The sequence below is a fragment of the Daphnia magna genome, linkage group LG6 (genome assembly GCF_020631705.1).
Source record: "Daphnia magna isolate NIES linkage group LG6, ASM2063170v1.1, whole genome shotgun sequence".
NCBI classification, from domain to species: domain Eukaryota; kingdom Metazoa; phylum Arthropoda; class Branchiopoda; order Diplostraca; family Daphniidae; genus Daphnia; species Daphnia magna.
Window position 1 is genome coordinate 10,054,559 of NC_059187.1, and position 15,714 is coordinate 10,070,272.

The following is a 15,714-nucleotide window of genomic DNA, read 5'->3' on the forward strand; positions in this document are numbered from 1 at the left end:
TTTCGCGTTAAACTCTTCAGTCAAAAAAAGAAAAATTCTATTAATGGATGAAAATGTTATTCAGCTGTTTTTTTTGTTTTTGTTTTTCGTGAGACACAACAAAACTGGCCAACAACAACAACAACTTGAATGTCGGGCGAAAAAAAAAAGGGGGGTGTGTTTCTAAAATGAACTAGGTCGTGACATTTAAAAGAAAAAAGGCACCAAAAATTGACTTACACACAAACAATCATCGCGTATCGAATTACATTGCCGTTGACATTCGTTTTTTTTTTTATAGCTGGAATTTCAGAAATTTATTCTGAATGAAATCCGAATTTTCCGTTATCCAATTTTTTAAAAAAAAGAAAAGAAAAACTCAACGAGCGATTCCGCGTTACACGAACCGGAAGAAGAAGAAGAAGAAAAACGCCAACTCTTTGCACTAAAAAAAGGCCAACAGAAAAGCAACGCACTGAGTGGCAACTCGGCACGAAAAAACGACCAATTCCGTCCAGGGTCTGGAACACGACTGAACCGAACGTCGTCCGCGTTCACAAAAAAAAATAAAAAATCCTCTGTGGGTGGGAAGGGAAGGCTCACACACACACAGAGCCCAAAGCCACACCAGTTGGTTCGTTGTGTAGTTTAAACACATATCCCCCATCCCCCCACTCTTCCTTCACGGCCCGCCTTATCCGCCCTGAAACTATTGGGAGAGATGGGGGGGACTTTTCTTTACATATCGATAGCAGCGCCGCCGCTAAACGGTTGTGTACGACCGATGCGTCCCCGCAAAAAAAAAAAAAAAAAAAAGAACTTCGTGATCAGCTGACGTGATCGACCGGGAACAAAATGACAACGGACCGCCCCGACACACAAGGACACGGCGAAACCGATTGCCGTAAATTTCGGAAAAGTCTAGCGGCGACATGTTTTTCAAAGAGAAACGCAGAAACCGCATTAAAGTAAACGACGTCAACGTGCCTCACAAACAAAAAAATAAATGGCCATGAAAACAACAAAAAATCAAACACATTTATTACGAAATCGATAGCATAAAAATTGCAATCCGATTTCCAATATCTCTACCGATTTAAATCGAAATTTAAAAACAAAAACGAGTTCATTTTCGTGACAATTTCCTCGATGTCAGTTTTAAATATTCCGATTTCGAATAAAACAAAAGGCAAAAAAAAAATCAAACAAAAAACGTGTCATCGATTGAATAACAAAAAGAAAAACGAAAGAAAAAAATCATTGAAGAAGAAGGTGAAAGCGAAGCTACCAGCAACAGGTGATACATCATTTGTTTTTGAAACATTCCCCTCGTCTCTTTGCTACACGTACACCACACACGGGAATCATCACAAAGAATCCGCTCACGGGGTGGAAAGGAAAGAATGTTTTTCTGTTTTTTCGAACCAAAAGAAAAGAAAAAAAAAAAGAAGCGACCGACCTTGTCGGTTGGTTAGTCGAGCGCGACGTCGCACAGGATTCTCAACGGGAGTCCATTCAAGGCCGCCCAAATCAAACATCCCCCCCCCTATTGCAGCCAATAGGGGCTATTCGACTTGGTGTCTCGCGTGCAATCGCAATAAACGTCCCAGTGCACACAAGACGACCGAAATTATCAGCCAATTTTGTTATCACTCACGTTCGGCTTCGTTCGATTCAGGAATGCAACTGCGCAATTCGGCCCGAACAACACCAGTCCGACATCGAAATTCGTTTTCGATCATGTCTTTTTTTTCCAATTCATTTCAAAACGAAAACTTATCTCGTCTGCACAGCGCATTTTCGCTAACCAAAGCAAATCAAAAAAGATCGCATTTCAATTCAAAAAAAAAAAAAAAGGTTAACCGACGATGCCACATATCCGGTCTCTTCTATTTGGACACATGCAATGACCCCTAACTATTTCTAATTTAAAAAAAGAGAAAGAGAGAGACCGCGCCCAGAAAAAAAGAAGGGGGCGGCCAGGGGACTTTTATACGAAAAGGTTCGTGCAACCGAAACAAGAAAAAAAGGGGGGGATATTGCAAAAACAGTTCCTTATTTGGATGTTGGGATGACGACGTTATGGACATTTTGGCGGAGTGAGAAATGGCGTCGATGGGCAAACGACGAGCGCAAAAGGGCACACACACACAAAACACTATGAGTAATCGAAAATCGTGCGTCTCTAGTCCCGATGTGAGAGAAAAAACCAAAATGGCGATATTTCAGCAGCTGATTCATCGTTCCAGGCGTCAAATGACGTCACGACGTGCAGCTGTCTATTTAGTCGCAAGAGAAAGAAAGAAATTTCAAGCGGTCGTCGTGATTTCAACGCAAACATTCGACTTTTTTTTCTTCTTTTTTTTTTTTTATACTTTATTTGTTATTGACTGGATCTAAATTTAAAAAAATGTCGCCTCTTTTCTAGGAAACAAACAACAAAACTGGCACAGATGCGGGCGTAAAAATCAATTAAGACGGTGTGTGTGTGTGTGCTACTCCCACGAAAGGGGGTTTCGTCTACAACCTTTGAACTGGGCCAGCCGGCTTTGCTGTGATGGACGGGACAACAACAACCAACAACCTCATTAGTAGTAGCGAACCCCCAATTGTCGAAACGTGTTGGTGCGGTTCTTGAAAAACAAAACGGGGAAAAGAAAAAAATCCTATTTAAAGCAGCAGCAGCAGCAGCTTCTAAAATTGGGTCCAACGGCTTCCCTTCGTTTCTATCGGACAAAACAAAAACAAAGGAAGAGCGAAACGTTTCGTCAACTTGTCAACGACCTATCAAATGGGGCAGAGATAAGACATGAAATAAATACGCAGGAAGCAACAACAAAAACTTGCATCAACGCCATCTGTTGAGCAGCATCGTTTTAATTGAATCAAAATGCCATTTTTTAAAAAACAAAATCAAAAAACGAAAGAAGGACGGGTAATCAATAATAATTGACGACAAACGTTTGTTGTTTTTCAAGGTTCGGGAGCCTCGTTCGACAAGAGGAACTCAAATGATTGGAAGAGAAAGTACCCGAAAAAAAGAAAGAAAAAGAAAAAGACCTTGACGTGTGTTGTTCTCCCCCCTCTCGATTAAATTACTCGACGTCCGGCACAACAACATGAAAAGATAGTCCGATGCTTTTTAAAGGCCTCAACGTATAGGCAACAACGTTTGATATCTAAAAAGGTTCTTTTGTTGTTGTTGAAATAGACAACATGTAGATTTTCAATGTTCAAAAAGAGGGACAGGCTCTTTTGAGCGTCTGTAATGCATTCAAAATGATATGGAACGACATAAAACGAATTTCCTTCTCGTCGATTCAATTGCGATTGAATACAAATGTTTTCAGAATGCACAAGGACGACGTTTATCTTTTTTTTTTTCCTCTCTTTTAAATGAAAGAGAAATTGGAGCGGCCAATGAAGCTCAAATTCCCTCTTAGTGTAAATGGCCAATCGAACCATTTTTGGTGCTCCATTTTTTCTTCTTTTAGAGGGGGGCATGTTTTTGTATTGATGAATTCCGATCCATCACCTTGTTTTTTTTTTACTGCTACAAAACTTTTGTGCGTTCAAAAAGAGAAATGTGATCCCCGCCCTGTATTCTTTACTCCTGTAGAGAAGAGAGAGAGAGAAATGCCCTGCTCTTTAAAATGACCCGTTTGACCTGGCAGCTCGTGAGAAAAGGAGACACGACGGAGGGGGTTAACTTGAAGATTCCGATTTGATCATTTATCAAGGAAAAATATTTTTTCTTTTTTTTTTTCAAACCCCTTCTCAAAGAATGAAGACATTTAAAATATTAGAAAAAAAAACGTGAGTCGGGAATGTGTTTTTATCGCCCAGTCCAATAGACATGTCAAACATCATCTACCCTACTCCAACTACTGGAACTCTACCGGACAAAAAAAAAAAAGGGTTGAGACACCGAATACACACACACACACAAAAGTCGAGTGTGTGAGATCCTAATCGCAAAGCAACTGATAAACAAGTCCCTGTTTTCTTTGAAAGGAAGCCCCAAACGTTAGCAGTTGAAGGAGAGCAAGATCTCTTCCAACAATTTTCTTTGAAGAAAATAATATTTAAAAAGAAAAAAGGCAAATCATCAAAAAGAATCTACATAGCGAGAAGAAAAAGAAAGAAAAAAAAAACTGTTGGGTGTCTTGGAACAACTCTGTGGGGTGTCTCCTTCCCAAGAACCGTTTCTTTCTTTTTCCTTTTCTTTTTGGAAATAAAATGTATAAATTTCAGCATATGTATATAGGGGTGGGCTGAAAGAGTTCCAACCACCATATCCATCCAGAGTGCCCGGATGAGAGCAAATACAAAAGATGAACCTCATTTTCGCTGTCCCGTTTGTTTCTCCTCATTTCCAGCCAAAAGATGAGTTGCCCTCCTACATACCCGTACCTTTTCGTTTTCTTTCTCATTTTTCCTTGAAAACTTAGAATAGTAATCATCGAGTCAGCCGGGGAAAGGAAAAAAAAAGACAAATGATGTCGAGGTGCCTTGTCTCTGCAACTTTGTTTTCTTTTCAGAGAGAGAGAGACGAGAGAGAGAGGGGGGAGAGAAAAAAACGTTGCTGATTGCATCTCAAACTTTGATTGGTTTCCGAGATTCGATTGCAAGACGGGGGGCTCTTTTTAAAAGAAGGGAATGATTCATGAACGGAATAAGCGAGGGGGGGGGGAGTTAAAAACTGTAAAGTCATCAATGCATTATTGGTTGGTGGTGGTGGTGGTAGCCTCGTAGTAGAAAGATGCAGGCAAAAATAGCGTCAAGGGAACTATCCGACACCTCCACCCCCCCTACCCAGTTCTCTTGTTTCTATTTCCTCAACTGTTAAAACAGCCCCGTCTAGATTTCTCTCGTTTCCTCCAGTCTGCACATTCGAAAAAATCTTTTTTTTTTTGCCGAAAAATAAAAAGATCTTTTTTTTTTTTTTTATTCTTTAAAAAACTGTGAAGGATGGCGGCAAAAAGAAAAAGCCCCACGTGCATACCATACGGGGCCCCTGACGCGGACATTATGTCAGAGGGTGGTACGACACACACACACACACACACAAAAAGACAGTAGTGTGTAAGGGACGAAGAGAAAGAGAGAAGGTGGTACTCTATGGAGAAATGAAAGAAGAAGAAGGTTAAGAAACAGTAAGTTAGAGAGGAGAAGGGGGGTCGTGAACTTTTCATCGTATCTGCGTTTCTTTCTTTAGTTCCGGACTGTTTGGTGGGAGTTTGGAAAAATTTCCTTTTTCTTTTTAAGTTATAAAAGAAAAAAGGTCCCTCCCCCCTCCCCAACTGAGAGGGGATTCTTTTTGGGTGGGTCGAAAGAAGAAAAAAAAAAAGAAAATTCTTTTGACCTTTTTCCCATTCAGAAAAAGAAAAAAACAATTTTATTATCACACCGTGACAATTGCAACAATTCGGTAGAATCAACAAAGATGGCGATCCAAATTGAGTGAAAAATAGCCGCCCCCCTCCTCCTTCTTCTTCTTCCAATAAATGCAAGTGTCTCGAGTCGTAATTTCGTAACGAATCAATGAAATGTGTCGCAGAGAAAGAACAAAATTTCTCAAATTTTAGTTTGATGCTCATTATAATAATTAACTCACACACAGAAACACGTTAAAGGAAAACGAACGCAGATGATGGTCATTAGTTTAAGAAAGAAATGAGGTAGGAGAGAGGAAACTGTGTAGGGAGGGGCCAAATGAGAACGCAACGAGGCAGACACAAAATTAACTAACGTGTGTGTGTGTGTGTCCCACTCAAAATATGTAGACACGGGCGCAATTTATACGCATGAAAAATGTATTCCAGTCTTCCCACCCCCCTCCCCATCTTTATTCAGATACTTTGTTATCATTACGAGACGATCTCCTTTTTAAAAAAAGAAAAGTAGTCTGGCGGTAATATTCAAATGAAGGACGAGCTACCAAAACCTTCCATGCAAAAACCCACTAATTTACGAGAACACAATTTTTCTTGGTCGAAAAATGTCGAAAATTTCATGTCTTTTAAATCTCGTTTGATTATTCATAGACCGCCTTCTATAGTCATAAAATATTCAAATTTTTACGAGGTATACTGTCTAATCAAACGCAGAAAGAAGAATCAACAACAGCTGTGTAAATTAGCCCTTTAACTAAGAATTATAATATTTTTTTTTCAAAATCAAGTCGAGATAGGACCGAAAAATGGCCCACACAATTCGCCATCCTTATTTTAATCAGCTAAAACGGAGGGGAAAAAAATTCGATGAAATTGTTCTTTAATCGGTTTTCGGGGAAGGGAGTCATGCGATTAGTCACGTGATGTCGCAAAATGGCCGCACAAAAGAAACTTTGTTACACATCCCGTTTTAAAGAGAAAACAGAAATCTCTTCTCTTGGTCTCAACGCTTTTAAGGAATGAAGTAGAAAAGATGATCGATCCATCATTTCACACATCCCATTAGAGGCGGTCCTCGTGTGTGCATGACCCCTCTCTCATCGATACATATCGCGATGGGGAAGGGAAGAAAAACAAAAAATAGTTATCTACATTAGATTTTTGTTTTCCCATGGCCATTTGCCTACTACTAGAACTAGCCCCACGAAAGAAAACACACAAGGCTCACACACACAATCGTGGTGAATAATAAATACGTTTGATAATTTATGGAGTGCCCCCTTCTGACTCTACCCACCCTCTTTTGTGATGTTTCGTCTGCTTGTTCGTAGGCCTTTTGGCCAGATGTAAAAAGTAGTAAAAATGGGGGATGTGATTTCCTTCGTTTTCTTTTTAACAGAGAATGCCACTCTGTTTGAATGTCCCGCCCTCCAGCTGCAACCCACACTCGCCATAGTTCTTTAACACACACAGAGAAAGAGAAAGAGAACTGCCATCGATTTGGTATTGAAATGAGGCGGGGGAGAAAACAGGGGAATGAGCCAATGGTATGCAAGACGTGACTCGTCATCGCGTGGCGATTCCAACAGGAAAAACAACAACTTTGTTTTTTTGTTTTTTTTTTTCACAGCCGCCATTAAATTTCACGATGACGAGACGAGGCATTCCAAATTTTATGCATACCATCACGAAAGACAACAGTTTATACTCGAAACAGACATTCACTTACATTCATAGGGGTGGAAATCCCTGCAGCCCACGTGCCACCTCTCGTCACTGATTGAAAAGTTCCCCAATAATGTCAGCACTTTGAGGTGAATGAAAATCTGTAAATATGATGTGGCACACAACACGTGGTCTCTTGCACAAGAATATAATTTTCACTTCAAAAATAATGAAGAAGTTAGACACGAATTAGAAGTAGGTCCGAACTGGCACCGGTCAAACAAGCAACTGAGCGCGCTCTGAGCAAGAAACGTATAGGCCGTGTGCTTCCATCTTCTTTTTTAGAAAAGGCGGGAGGGGGGGGGGCGAGCAACGACAGAGGCGCCCCTCGCGCCATTTTCTGCCGATCGCCCAAACAAAACAACGAGTGTGTAGTACACGTATAATAAACACAATAAAGGGAGGAGCTCACACACAACAGTGACCTGCGTTAAACTTTAACCACATTTTCCTCCGCCCCTTGTTCATTCCACATTTTTATGGTAAAATCCTTTTACGACTTATTGGGTCGGTTCTCTTAACCTAAAACAATAAAAAAAAAACTAAATCTACACGTGTTTCTTTCCATTTTTCTTAGAAAAATGGATGTTGACTGTCTGCTAGAACGTGACAGACGCGCGCCATAGACGATCGTGTTTTGTTTTTCCGAGTCAGTACCGACAAGAATCGAATAATGCAACAATAGCAACACGTTTTTTGTTTCTTAACACACACACACTCACACACACCAGCAGGAGGGAAGTCGAAGAATAAAAAAAGAGCAGCTTTTGATCCCAATCATCCATCACGCACCCAATTACTAGCAAACCGGGAAAGTGGAGAATAAAAGAAAACAACAAAAGCGATTACAACAGTCAGAGAAACAACAACAACACTAAAGGAGGGATTTAGTTGCATTCGAACAAAACAAGTTTTCCACTTTTTTTTTTTTCATATTTCTTTTTATAAATATGTTGAGAATGAAAGAAAAAGAAAAGACCCCGATGGCGACAAGTTCAATTTGTGTGCTCCCACAGAGATAATACACATTACTAGCTTTTTTTCGACTACTATTACGTTACATACAAGGGGACTTTCTTCTTTAACATTCTTCCTCTTCTTGTTGGGACGGGGGGGGCTTTTCTTTAATAGGTTTAAACCTTTTTAGAATCTATCGTCCGACGACGTATTGGAATGTATTCCTTGCGACGATATTGTAATCCTGTCTCCGGCGCAAAAGGAAAGAAAGTTGAAAAAAAAAAAGTGGGTAGGAATGATGTGCCATTCAGAATAGCCCGGCAAAGGTTGTCAAGAAGACCGTTAAATGAAATAGTGTCGGCAGAAAAATAAAGCGCCATTTTCAAAAGCCATTTGTGTCTCTATATGAAGGGGAGAAAGTAAAAAAAAAAAAAAGGCAATTTCTGTGGCAAAAAGGGAAGATGAACACGTTCTCCTCATTTGTTATTTAACATATGACGTCTCCAGTCAAAAGGGAAAAAAGCGGTCGCGTAAAAAGTTGAAACGACGACCTGCTGGCGGGAGAAGAAGTAAAGAAAACGTAACGACGTTTACACCCTGCTGGCTGCTGCTGGATATTGTGTCCTGGAGCCACTTCATCTGGCCAACACCTGAAAGAAAGGGAGACACGTCTGCCCTCTGAGAAAGATGATCGAAGGGTGAAAAAGGTAAGAAACCATTTTTTTTTTCTTCTAATGCCAGAAAAACGGGCCGTAAACATTGGAATGAACTTTGTCAGTCACCTATAGAGAGAGGAAAAAGAAATAGTGTCTCCACAGTTTTCTTTCGCTGCAAAAAGAAAGAAAAAAGACGGGGGGGTTAAAGTAGCACAGGGGGGATTATATACACAACACACAGCGAGAAGTATTATAAGATTCTGGCTGTTGTTGTGTCTGCCATTGTACACAACAAAAAGAGTGTAGAGAACTATATGGGGGGCTGCTCTTGCTCGGCTTACAGGCACCGATAAGCGCGCCGGACCGATGAATATCTTTACCCCGGTCTCGTCTCCTTACCCAGTCGTATACCAAACCGTTTTTTGGAGTTGCTGAAACTGCAAGGGGGGGTTCTATATACAGAGAACAGGGGGGGGAAGTACCAAAGTGTGTGCACATATCTTATCGTGCGTTCAGTTTTTTTTCTTCTTCCAAAGCCGAGAGTGAAAGAGCAAAGAAGAAGGTTCCTACAGTCTCCGATTTCAACACGCCTTTCTACTTTTCCTCCTCCTCTTCAGCTTCACATCCTTGACGGATTCTCGACGGCATCTCTTGATCTCACCGACAGCCGGCTATACTCTCTCTCCGACTCAGACTCAAACTATACTTTGTGTGTGTGTGTGTGTGTGAGAGAGAAAGGTTTCCTAGTTGGCCGTCACAAAAAATCAAATCTGACGGGCAGAGACATCGACTCATCAACTTTTTTTTTCCTTTCCACCCCAAATGTGCTGCCGGTTACTTGCTCAATCAAAACTGAAAGAAAGACATGAAGTTTTATGTACCTGCTATTGGCGTGTAACGGTGGCCATCAAACGGACGACCAAGCTTTATAAAAGCCATGTATTCAAATCTCTTCTTGTTTGGAATGGCATCATGGAACGGACGGAGTTGTTAAGAGGTGGTAGGAAAGAGTCGTGAGAGAATCAAAAAGTGTCCAATAGGGAGAGGAAAAAAAAAAAAAGGAAAACAAGGGTCAAAAGGATCTGCTCACATGATAACGATGTAGCTGCTGCATTCAGGTCCCGATTCTGGGGCCTGTTTTTTTAAAGCCACAATCATTGCAATTGACAGCGACGGTGATATAAATGTTGCATGAGATTTAAGGGTCGAGATTATGGGCCGAGATTACTTTTTTGGCCTCAGTTGGAGCTGCTACAACAACACACCAAACGGATCTACCTCTTGGTAATAAAGAGAAAGAGGAGAGAAGAACACGTCGTATACATTTTTACGGGTAGAGCAGCTCAATGTGGCGGGCCTGCACTTCTGTCACGATCTCGTACTGGCTCCATACACACAGGAAGAAATACATCTGTTGGGATTTAAATTCAAGAAAACAAGATCTTGATTAGATTTTTATTGGGAAGGGAACCGGAAAAGAACTTACATTGGCAGCCATCCATATCCAGTTAACGATTGAAACAAATACATTCCATAGCTATAGTTGCAGAGGCAAAATATTTGTTAACATTGAAAATCAAGTTTAAGCTTAAAGCTATCAACTCACAATGTAGTAGCCAATGATGATCCATAGGCCGTAGACAGCTTGAAATAAAACGACAAGTGTCATGCAAATCATCCAAGGAAAAAATAGTCCTCTGTACTCTTTTCGAACACCTTGCACTAACATTCCAGAGCAGATGATAAATATCAGGCAAAATAGTATCACTATTGCTCCACCAGACTGCATCGCTGGTAAAAAAGAAAATAACAAATTTGTGTTACCCATCTATTGATCACCTGATTGCAATTTCTTACTGTCTTTTACATCCGCTTCAAAGTAGGGCAAATAAAACTGTGAAGAATCACCTCCACGCATCACATAGGCTGTATATGCTATGATAACTATTGGAAAAAACTGGATAAAAATTCACATTAAGATTTGTTTTTAAACACTGCGCAGCCAGCTGATTCCAGTTTACCGTTGTGTAAAATGCAACAGCAAAGGTGCCTTCTCGCACATTCATGTGCCAAAAACAAGGAGACCAGCACGATGATATGGATGGCATTATGAGATGAGAATAAAATTATCCTACAAAGAAAAACGATGAAAGGGTAAAAACATATGGAATAACAGTGGTTAACTGAAAGATAAACAACGGTAAACAGTTCACGCGAGAAAAATTTTGTGCAAAAAAGTAACTGTTTCCAGCAAACTTTTGCCATGCTACGATTAAATTTACATGCTTCGTATAAATGCTTCAGATATGCACAAAAATATGGAACAATTGTTCGTTTTTACCTAGTTTTTTCTTAAAGATAAATAAAAATGGACCCGCCCTAACGTTTGACTCGTTTGGTTTTTAAACAACGCAGAATAATCAGAGCCGCCACCTGTTGAGCTAGCAATAAGCTTTTTCCATGGCAGTAAGCCTTCCATAAACGTAAAAATAACTGGAACTGACAACTCATAATCTAAACCCATAAACCTAAATTCATTACTGTAATTCTTGAGCAGTAAGTCGTGTGACAACTACACCCAGAGCAAAATATGTTGTTGTTTGATACCTGCTTTGTAAATGACATCACAAACATTGGCACGATACGGTACCAAAAACCGCCAAAAACCGAAAGGGAAAAATGAATAATAAAATTGACCTGCAGCGCAAAACTTATTTATTTATTTATTCATTATACAAGATAGCAAGAAGCCGGGAATGCACAGGTAAAATTCAAACGACAATAAATCAAAAGTTTTATATGTGTTTCTGGCCGTCAAAACGAACAGCGAGCTACAACACGGACATGTCAAGCGCCCAGCAGCACGATAGGATAAGACAAAAAAATTGTGTTAGCGTGCAGCAGCAGATTTCGCTCTCTCTCTTCCAGGTAACCACACCTCTTTCCTATTGGAGTTTCAAAGTAAAAATGATTTAATAGCATTGTAAAAGCTATAAGGTGCCTGTACCGTTTTTATGCACGCCACTATGTACAAGATCATTTCACATTAATCTTTGTTCGACTAGTGCGCACCAAACAGCCATCTCATTCTCGATGCAAAGTGATTGAATAGCTTTTCTTTGTTTTATACCGTTTATTGGTAGAAGAAATTATACTGTATAATTTTTTTCTCTAAAAGAATTTAGTAGCCTGTCGTAAAGTTTGGCTTTTAATTATGAAGGCCATTGTAGCAAGAACCAGGATATTTTGAAAGAATTTTAATCGTTAACTCCATAACCCTTTCTCCGAATAAAAATAAAATTCTGGTTTGATTGTAATTCACCAGTCCTTTCGTTTTACGATATTTTATAGTGTGGCTAACAAATATATAGAAAGCGTACAATCAAATGAATCAACCGATAAGAAAAATTAGTGAACGAATTAGGAAACACCACCGCAACATCCAGGATAGAGGGAACCACTAAGGGAAGCCGTTAAAATCTGCATACTGATTTCGTCTAGAAAGCTTACCTCAAAGAAAGATATCCTACTAAAAGCACCTGGCCAGGAAACATTCTCCTCTTCCCTGGGTTCTATTGCTCTAGATGTAAAGGTCCCACAACAGCAAAAAATTCACACTACTTTACATGAGATAACAAGAGTAGCAACGGTTACAATTTTGGTGAATCTTTGCAATAGAAAACTGTTGGATTTGACACGTTTCCCTTTATTTGCCCATTTGTGTTTAATTAAATTACAATAAACAAGATTGTCTAAAATCGTGTGGAAATGGTAACGAAAGACTTGGGAGAAACATCGATACACATTTTTGTGGGTGGGTAACGAATCAAAGGTCAATACACTAAAAAGGTTCGTGAGCCTTTAATGAATCAGCCCTTCGGGTACAGTCAGTCTTCAGCATCAATTTGTCGCCTGATGGCGATTAATTGGTGAACGGACGTCAACAAAACGCTGTGGAACAACGAATATTCAAGATGATAAAAAAACATCTTGTAATCGAGTAAAATGATCTTACCCGGTCAATCAGCATAGGTATCAAGAAGGGTTGATTTTCTGTTTCCATCGTTTGTTGTTTAGGGTAACTCATCAACAATTCGCGGACATCTTCTTCGTTAACGCTACAAAAATTCAGCAAAAGCAATAGTACGATTAAACAAGAAAGAAATTTAGTGACATTTTTACCCCTCGTTCGGAACAAACGATCTTTTGATAGTGGCACCCCTGCAGATTGGAGCAAATACAAATCGCCTAAAGTTTAGTTTTAAAAAAAAAGATTGAAGCTTGCTGGCGTACAAATAGTTCAAGGGCATAGGAAATATATCTTACCGACAATCAAGTTCTCGAGATTGTACTTCAACGCCAGTAAAAAGAACAGTCGCAGCGAGCAAGAGTAGTAACGTCGCGGACGAAGAAAAATTGTCGTAGCGCAACATCATTAATAGAAGAAAAGAGAATCTATTGAGGAAAAAGGGAAACAAATCATCAGATCAATAAACCTTTTGAGGAAGATAAGTTCTCTGAACGAACTGAGATATACGTAATAAACGACAATTGTCCACCGGAGGGATTGGACAAAAGGAGAAATAGTACAGGACCTCTGTTAGAGTTGACAGCGGTTCTGGAAATGGTTGGAACAAGACTACCGTACTATTGGGGCGTGACTTACCGTTTTATACGCGAGCGGGAGTCAGCATTCACCTAGAAATCCTTTGTTTGATGACGCACGACCTTATGCACCCTCATACGAAACAACTTTTAACAAGAATGCAGAGCAAAGTTGAAAAGAAGATTAGCACTGAAACTTACGTTTTTGCAGGGACAGCAGTTCACGTTGCCTGCATGCCGATTTTCGAGACTTTCACGCAAAATTATGCGGTAATCTTCTAGGATTCTAAGATAGAATTTTTCTATAACCTCAGCTTCGGTATCCAATTTAAACAATTTTCCACGACAAACTAAGGAAGATTGGTAGGTGTATGGGATTTACCGAAAAATATATCTGGTTAAAACAGTTTTTAGTGTTGTACTGCTGCCGTTGCAGTGGCTTGATTTGACAAGTCACACAATTAAATCTCGTACAGTTGGTCTGCCTTCCTTTCAATCAACCGCGGTACTCCTGCCTCGTAATCTTCCAAGTGCTAATAGAATACTTTACAACAGAGCTAGGCTTGGACGGCAAATAGCGAGTAGCAATGGAATAATTTTCATAAATGAATTGCGACGTCCTTCTCGTGAGTCCCGCATTGGGCTAGGCGGTACGACATCAGCAATGTCACTCCCGTATACTGCCGGTCGTGTCAAGGAGCTGCGACCGGCAGCGGAGTGCTCCTCTTCAGTCAATCGGTCGAGTGGATTAAATCTATCGAATCAAGACTATCTTGAAGCCCATAAATGAATGAGGACGCACTACAATTAATTGCATTTCGATACAATTGCCTTTTGTTCTCGTTGCTACTGATGTCGTATGTCATCTTTTTTTTTTTTTTGTACCTGACATTTGGTTCTATTTCCGTTCGACGTTGAATGTATGCACCATTATGCCCCATTGCATGTCACTCCAAAAGAGTATTCTCGTTCATTTTGTTTAATTCAACGTCAACTGAAAGTAGCGTACGGGCCATCTCGTCAAACAAACCAATCAACCTGATTGGACCAATCGCTAGTGACAAGCCATTTATTTAATGGCTCGTAATGTTAATTTGTTTGAAGCCATGTGCGCAAATAAGGGTATGTGATAAATATTTAGGAATTAGAAAGAGATACGACAAGCCAAGCGATGACAAAGTAGAACAATCCAATCGGATAAGCAGCCAGCACTTTCCGGCGGGGCGGAGAAGAATCGCCTAAAAATTTCATGGCCGCTGTGATTTCACGGGAATTAGAAAAAAAAAAATTACTGAAGTAAAATGTCACTAAATAAAAGAGTTTCCTTTACCCCAGACTGCCCAGAAGAACGCCGTTAAAGAAAAGCCGCAACGTAGAATGAAGAACATGGTATTCTGCTGAAGAAGTAAAACAATCCGACATAGACCCAATGCAATCGATAGGGGCAGCAGGCAATACCCCAGAACACACACACTTTGAAAAAATGATCTGTAAAAAAAAAAGTAAGGTCCTTATTGAGTCAAATAGTGATTTTACTGATTTCACATCTAATTAGAATTGTGATATTTTCTTACATCGTCCCCCCAAGCAACTTGGTATTTATGGTAACAGCCATGGCACCAACCCAAACAATTACAAACACTTCTGCAAATTCTGGTCCACCATCATGATCTGTGCTATCACTTCTTCCCTGTAATAATCTTGATGGTAAAAATAATTTATTGTCATGGTATGTACTTGACTAGTATGTGGAGTACTGCAACTTACAATGCCATGAAAGTGCACAAGATCAGAGGTCCCCACAAATCCCCTGAATCAAGGACAAGATAAGCTTACTCTATACTAAGAAACACTTGTTTAAACAACTTACATTCTGTTAATAAAGATGCCTGATGGCGAGGATAGAGTACGTGCAAAAATTTGTTTCCAACAGCCTTGAGATCCCGTACCTGATAAGGATAAGCTGTTAGCATTGCACAATAGCAACTGTAATGAAATAAGGTAAACTTAACAATAGTCAGACGTATAGGTTCGTCCAATGTATTGAATTCTGGTTTTCCTTCTCCGTTTACAGGTTTGGAGATGGAGGGTATACTGTCCATTTTTCCACTGACGTCGACAAGGTAATCTTCATTCTAAAAGTTAAATTGTTGTATTTCACTCGTAGTACTTTAAGCGATTATAACAAAATAATTACTGATGGCGACGAAAACGGCGGAAGCGAGCTGAATTCTTCCATTTCAATTTGCCACGTCTGTGCTTTTGAATGCTCAACACAACAGTAGGCTTCTGTCAAATAATATTCAGCTGATTGACGTAGCAGACGAAATACACTAGAAAAGTTGTGCAAAAGTTTGAGGTGGCCACAGGCCACACGTCACCAAAAAAGTCTACAG

At 39.9% G+C, this 15,714-nt stretch overlaps 4 protein-coding genes and 1 long non-coding RNA gene across 8 annotated transcripts in view; 1 reads left to right on the top strand and 4 right to left on the bottom strand.

Annotated features, from left to right (window-relative positions):
* The window catches only part of LOC116925942 (rho GTPase-activating protein 7), a 36,699-nt gene extending 29,376 nt beyond the window's left edge, over window positions 1-7,323 (bottom strand). The window contains exon 1 of one of the 2 annotated variants that reach the window (XM_045174778.1): window positions 7,105-7,323. The gene's annotated coding sequence lies outside the window, so the exon portion shown is untranslated. Of the gene's footprint in view, window positions 1-219; window positions 517-7,104 lie in introns of those variants that run through there. The other variant, XM_045174777.1, reaches the window with a different exon arrangement.
* LOC116925943 lies at window positions 7,313-8,140 on the top strand. The gene is made up of 2 exons (XR_004395811.2): window positions 7,313-7,582; window positions 7,678-8,140. It is a non-coding gene; the product is annotated as an uncharacterized LOC116925943 (long non-coding RNA).
* A 1,497-nt stretch (window positions 8,141-9,637) lies between these two features.
* On the bottom strand, window positions 9,638-11,208 carry LOC116925941. The gene is made up of 6 exons (XM_032932706.2): window positions 11,055-11,208; window positions 10,735-10,844; window positions 10,571-10,670; window positions 10,320-10,504; window positions 10,200-10,250; window positions 9,638-10,124 (listed from the first exon to the last, which is right to left on the bottom strand). The coding sequence occupies exons 2-6, from the start codon at window positions 10,819-10,821 to the stop codon at window positions 10,041-10,043; spliced, it is 507 nt and encodes a 168-aa protein (XP_032788597.1). The 5' UTR covers window positions 10,822-10,844; window positions 11,055-11,208; the 3' UTR covers window positions 9,638-10,040.
* A 1,190-nt stretch (window positions 11,209-12,398) lies between these two features.
* LOC116925929 (abdominal ganglion neuropeptide L11) lies at window positions 12,399-13,367 on the bottom strand. Of its 3 annotated transcripts, none has more exons than XM_045174792.1 (5): window positions 13,241-13,367; window positions 13,040-13,168; window positions 12,896-12,961; window positions 12,729-12,831; window positions 12,399-12,664 (listed from the first exon to the last, which is right to left on the bottom strand). In XM_045174792.1, exons 2-5 carry the CDS (start codon window positions 13,147-13,149, stop codon window positions 12,614-12,616), a joined length of 330 nt encoding a protein of 109 aa, XP_045030727.1. In that variant the 5' UTR covers window positions 13,150-13,168; window positions 13,241-13,367; the 3' UTR covers window positions 12,399-12,613. The 3 variants fall into 3 exon arrangements, with proteins under 3 accessions (XP_045030727.1, XP_045030725.1, XP_045030726.1); XM_045174790.1 differs by having other exon boundaries at window positions 13,251-13,366; XM_045174791.1 differs by having other exon boundaries at window positions 13,309-13,365.
* A 1,006-nt stretch (window positions 13,368-14,373) lies between these two features.
* On the bottom strand, window positions 14,374-15,673 carry LOC116925928 (protein YIPF6). Its single transcript, XM_032932692.2, has 7 exons — window positions 15,516-15,673; window positions 15,331-15,453; window positions 15,189-15,267; window positions 15,086-15,128; window positions 14,893-15,018; window positions 14,649-14,806; window positions 14,374-14,574 (listed from the first exon to the last, which is right to left on the bottom strand). The coding sequence occupies exons 1-7, from the start codon at window positions 15,555-15,557 to the stop codon at window positions 14,456-14,458; spliced, it is 690 nt and encodes a 229-aa protein (XP_032788583.1). The 5' UTR covers window positions 15,558-15,673; the 3' UTR covers window positions 14,374-14,455.
* Between the last annotated feature and the right edge of the window lie 41 nt (window positions 15,674-15,714).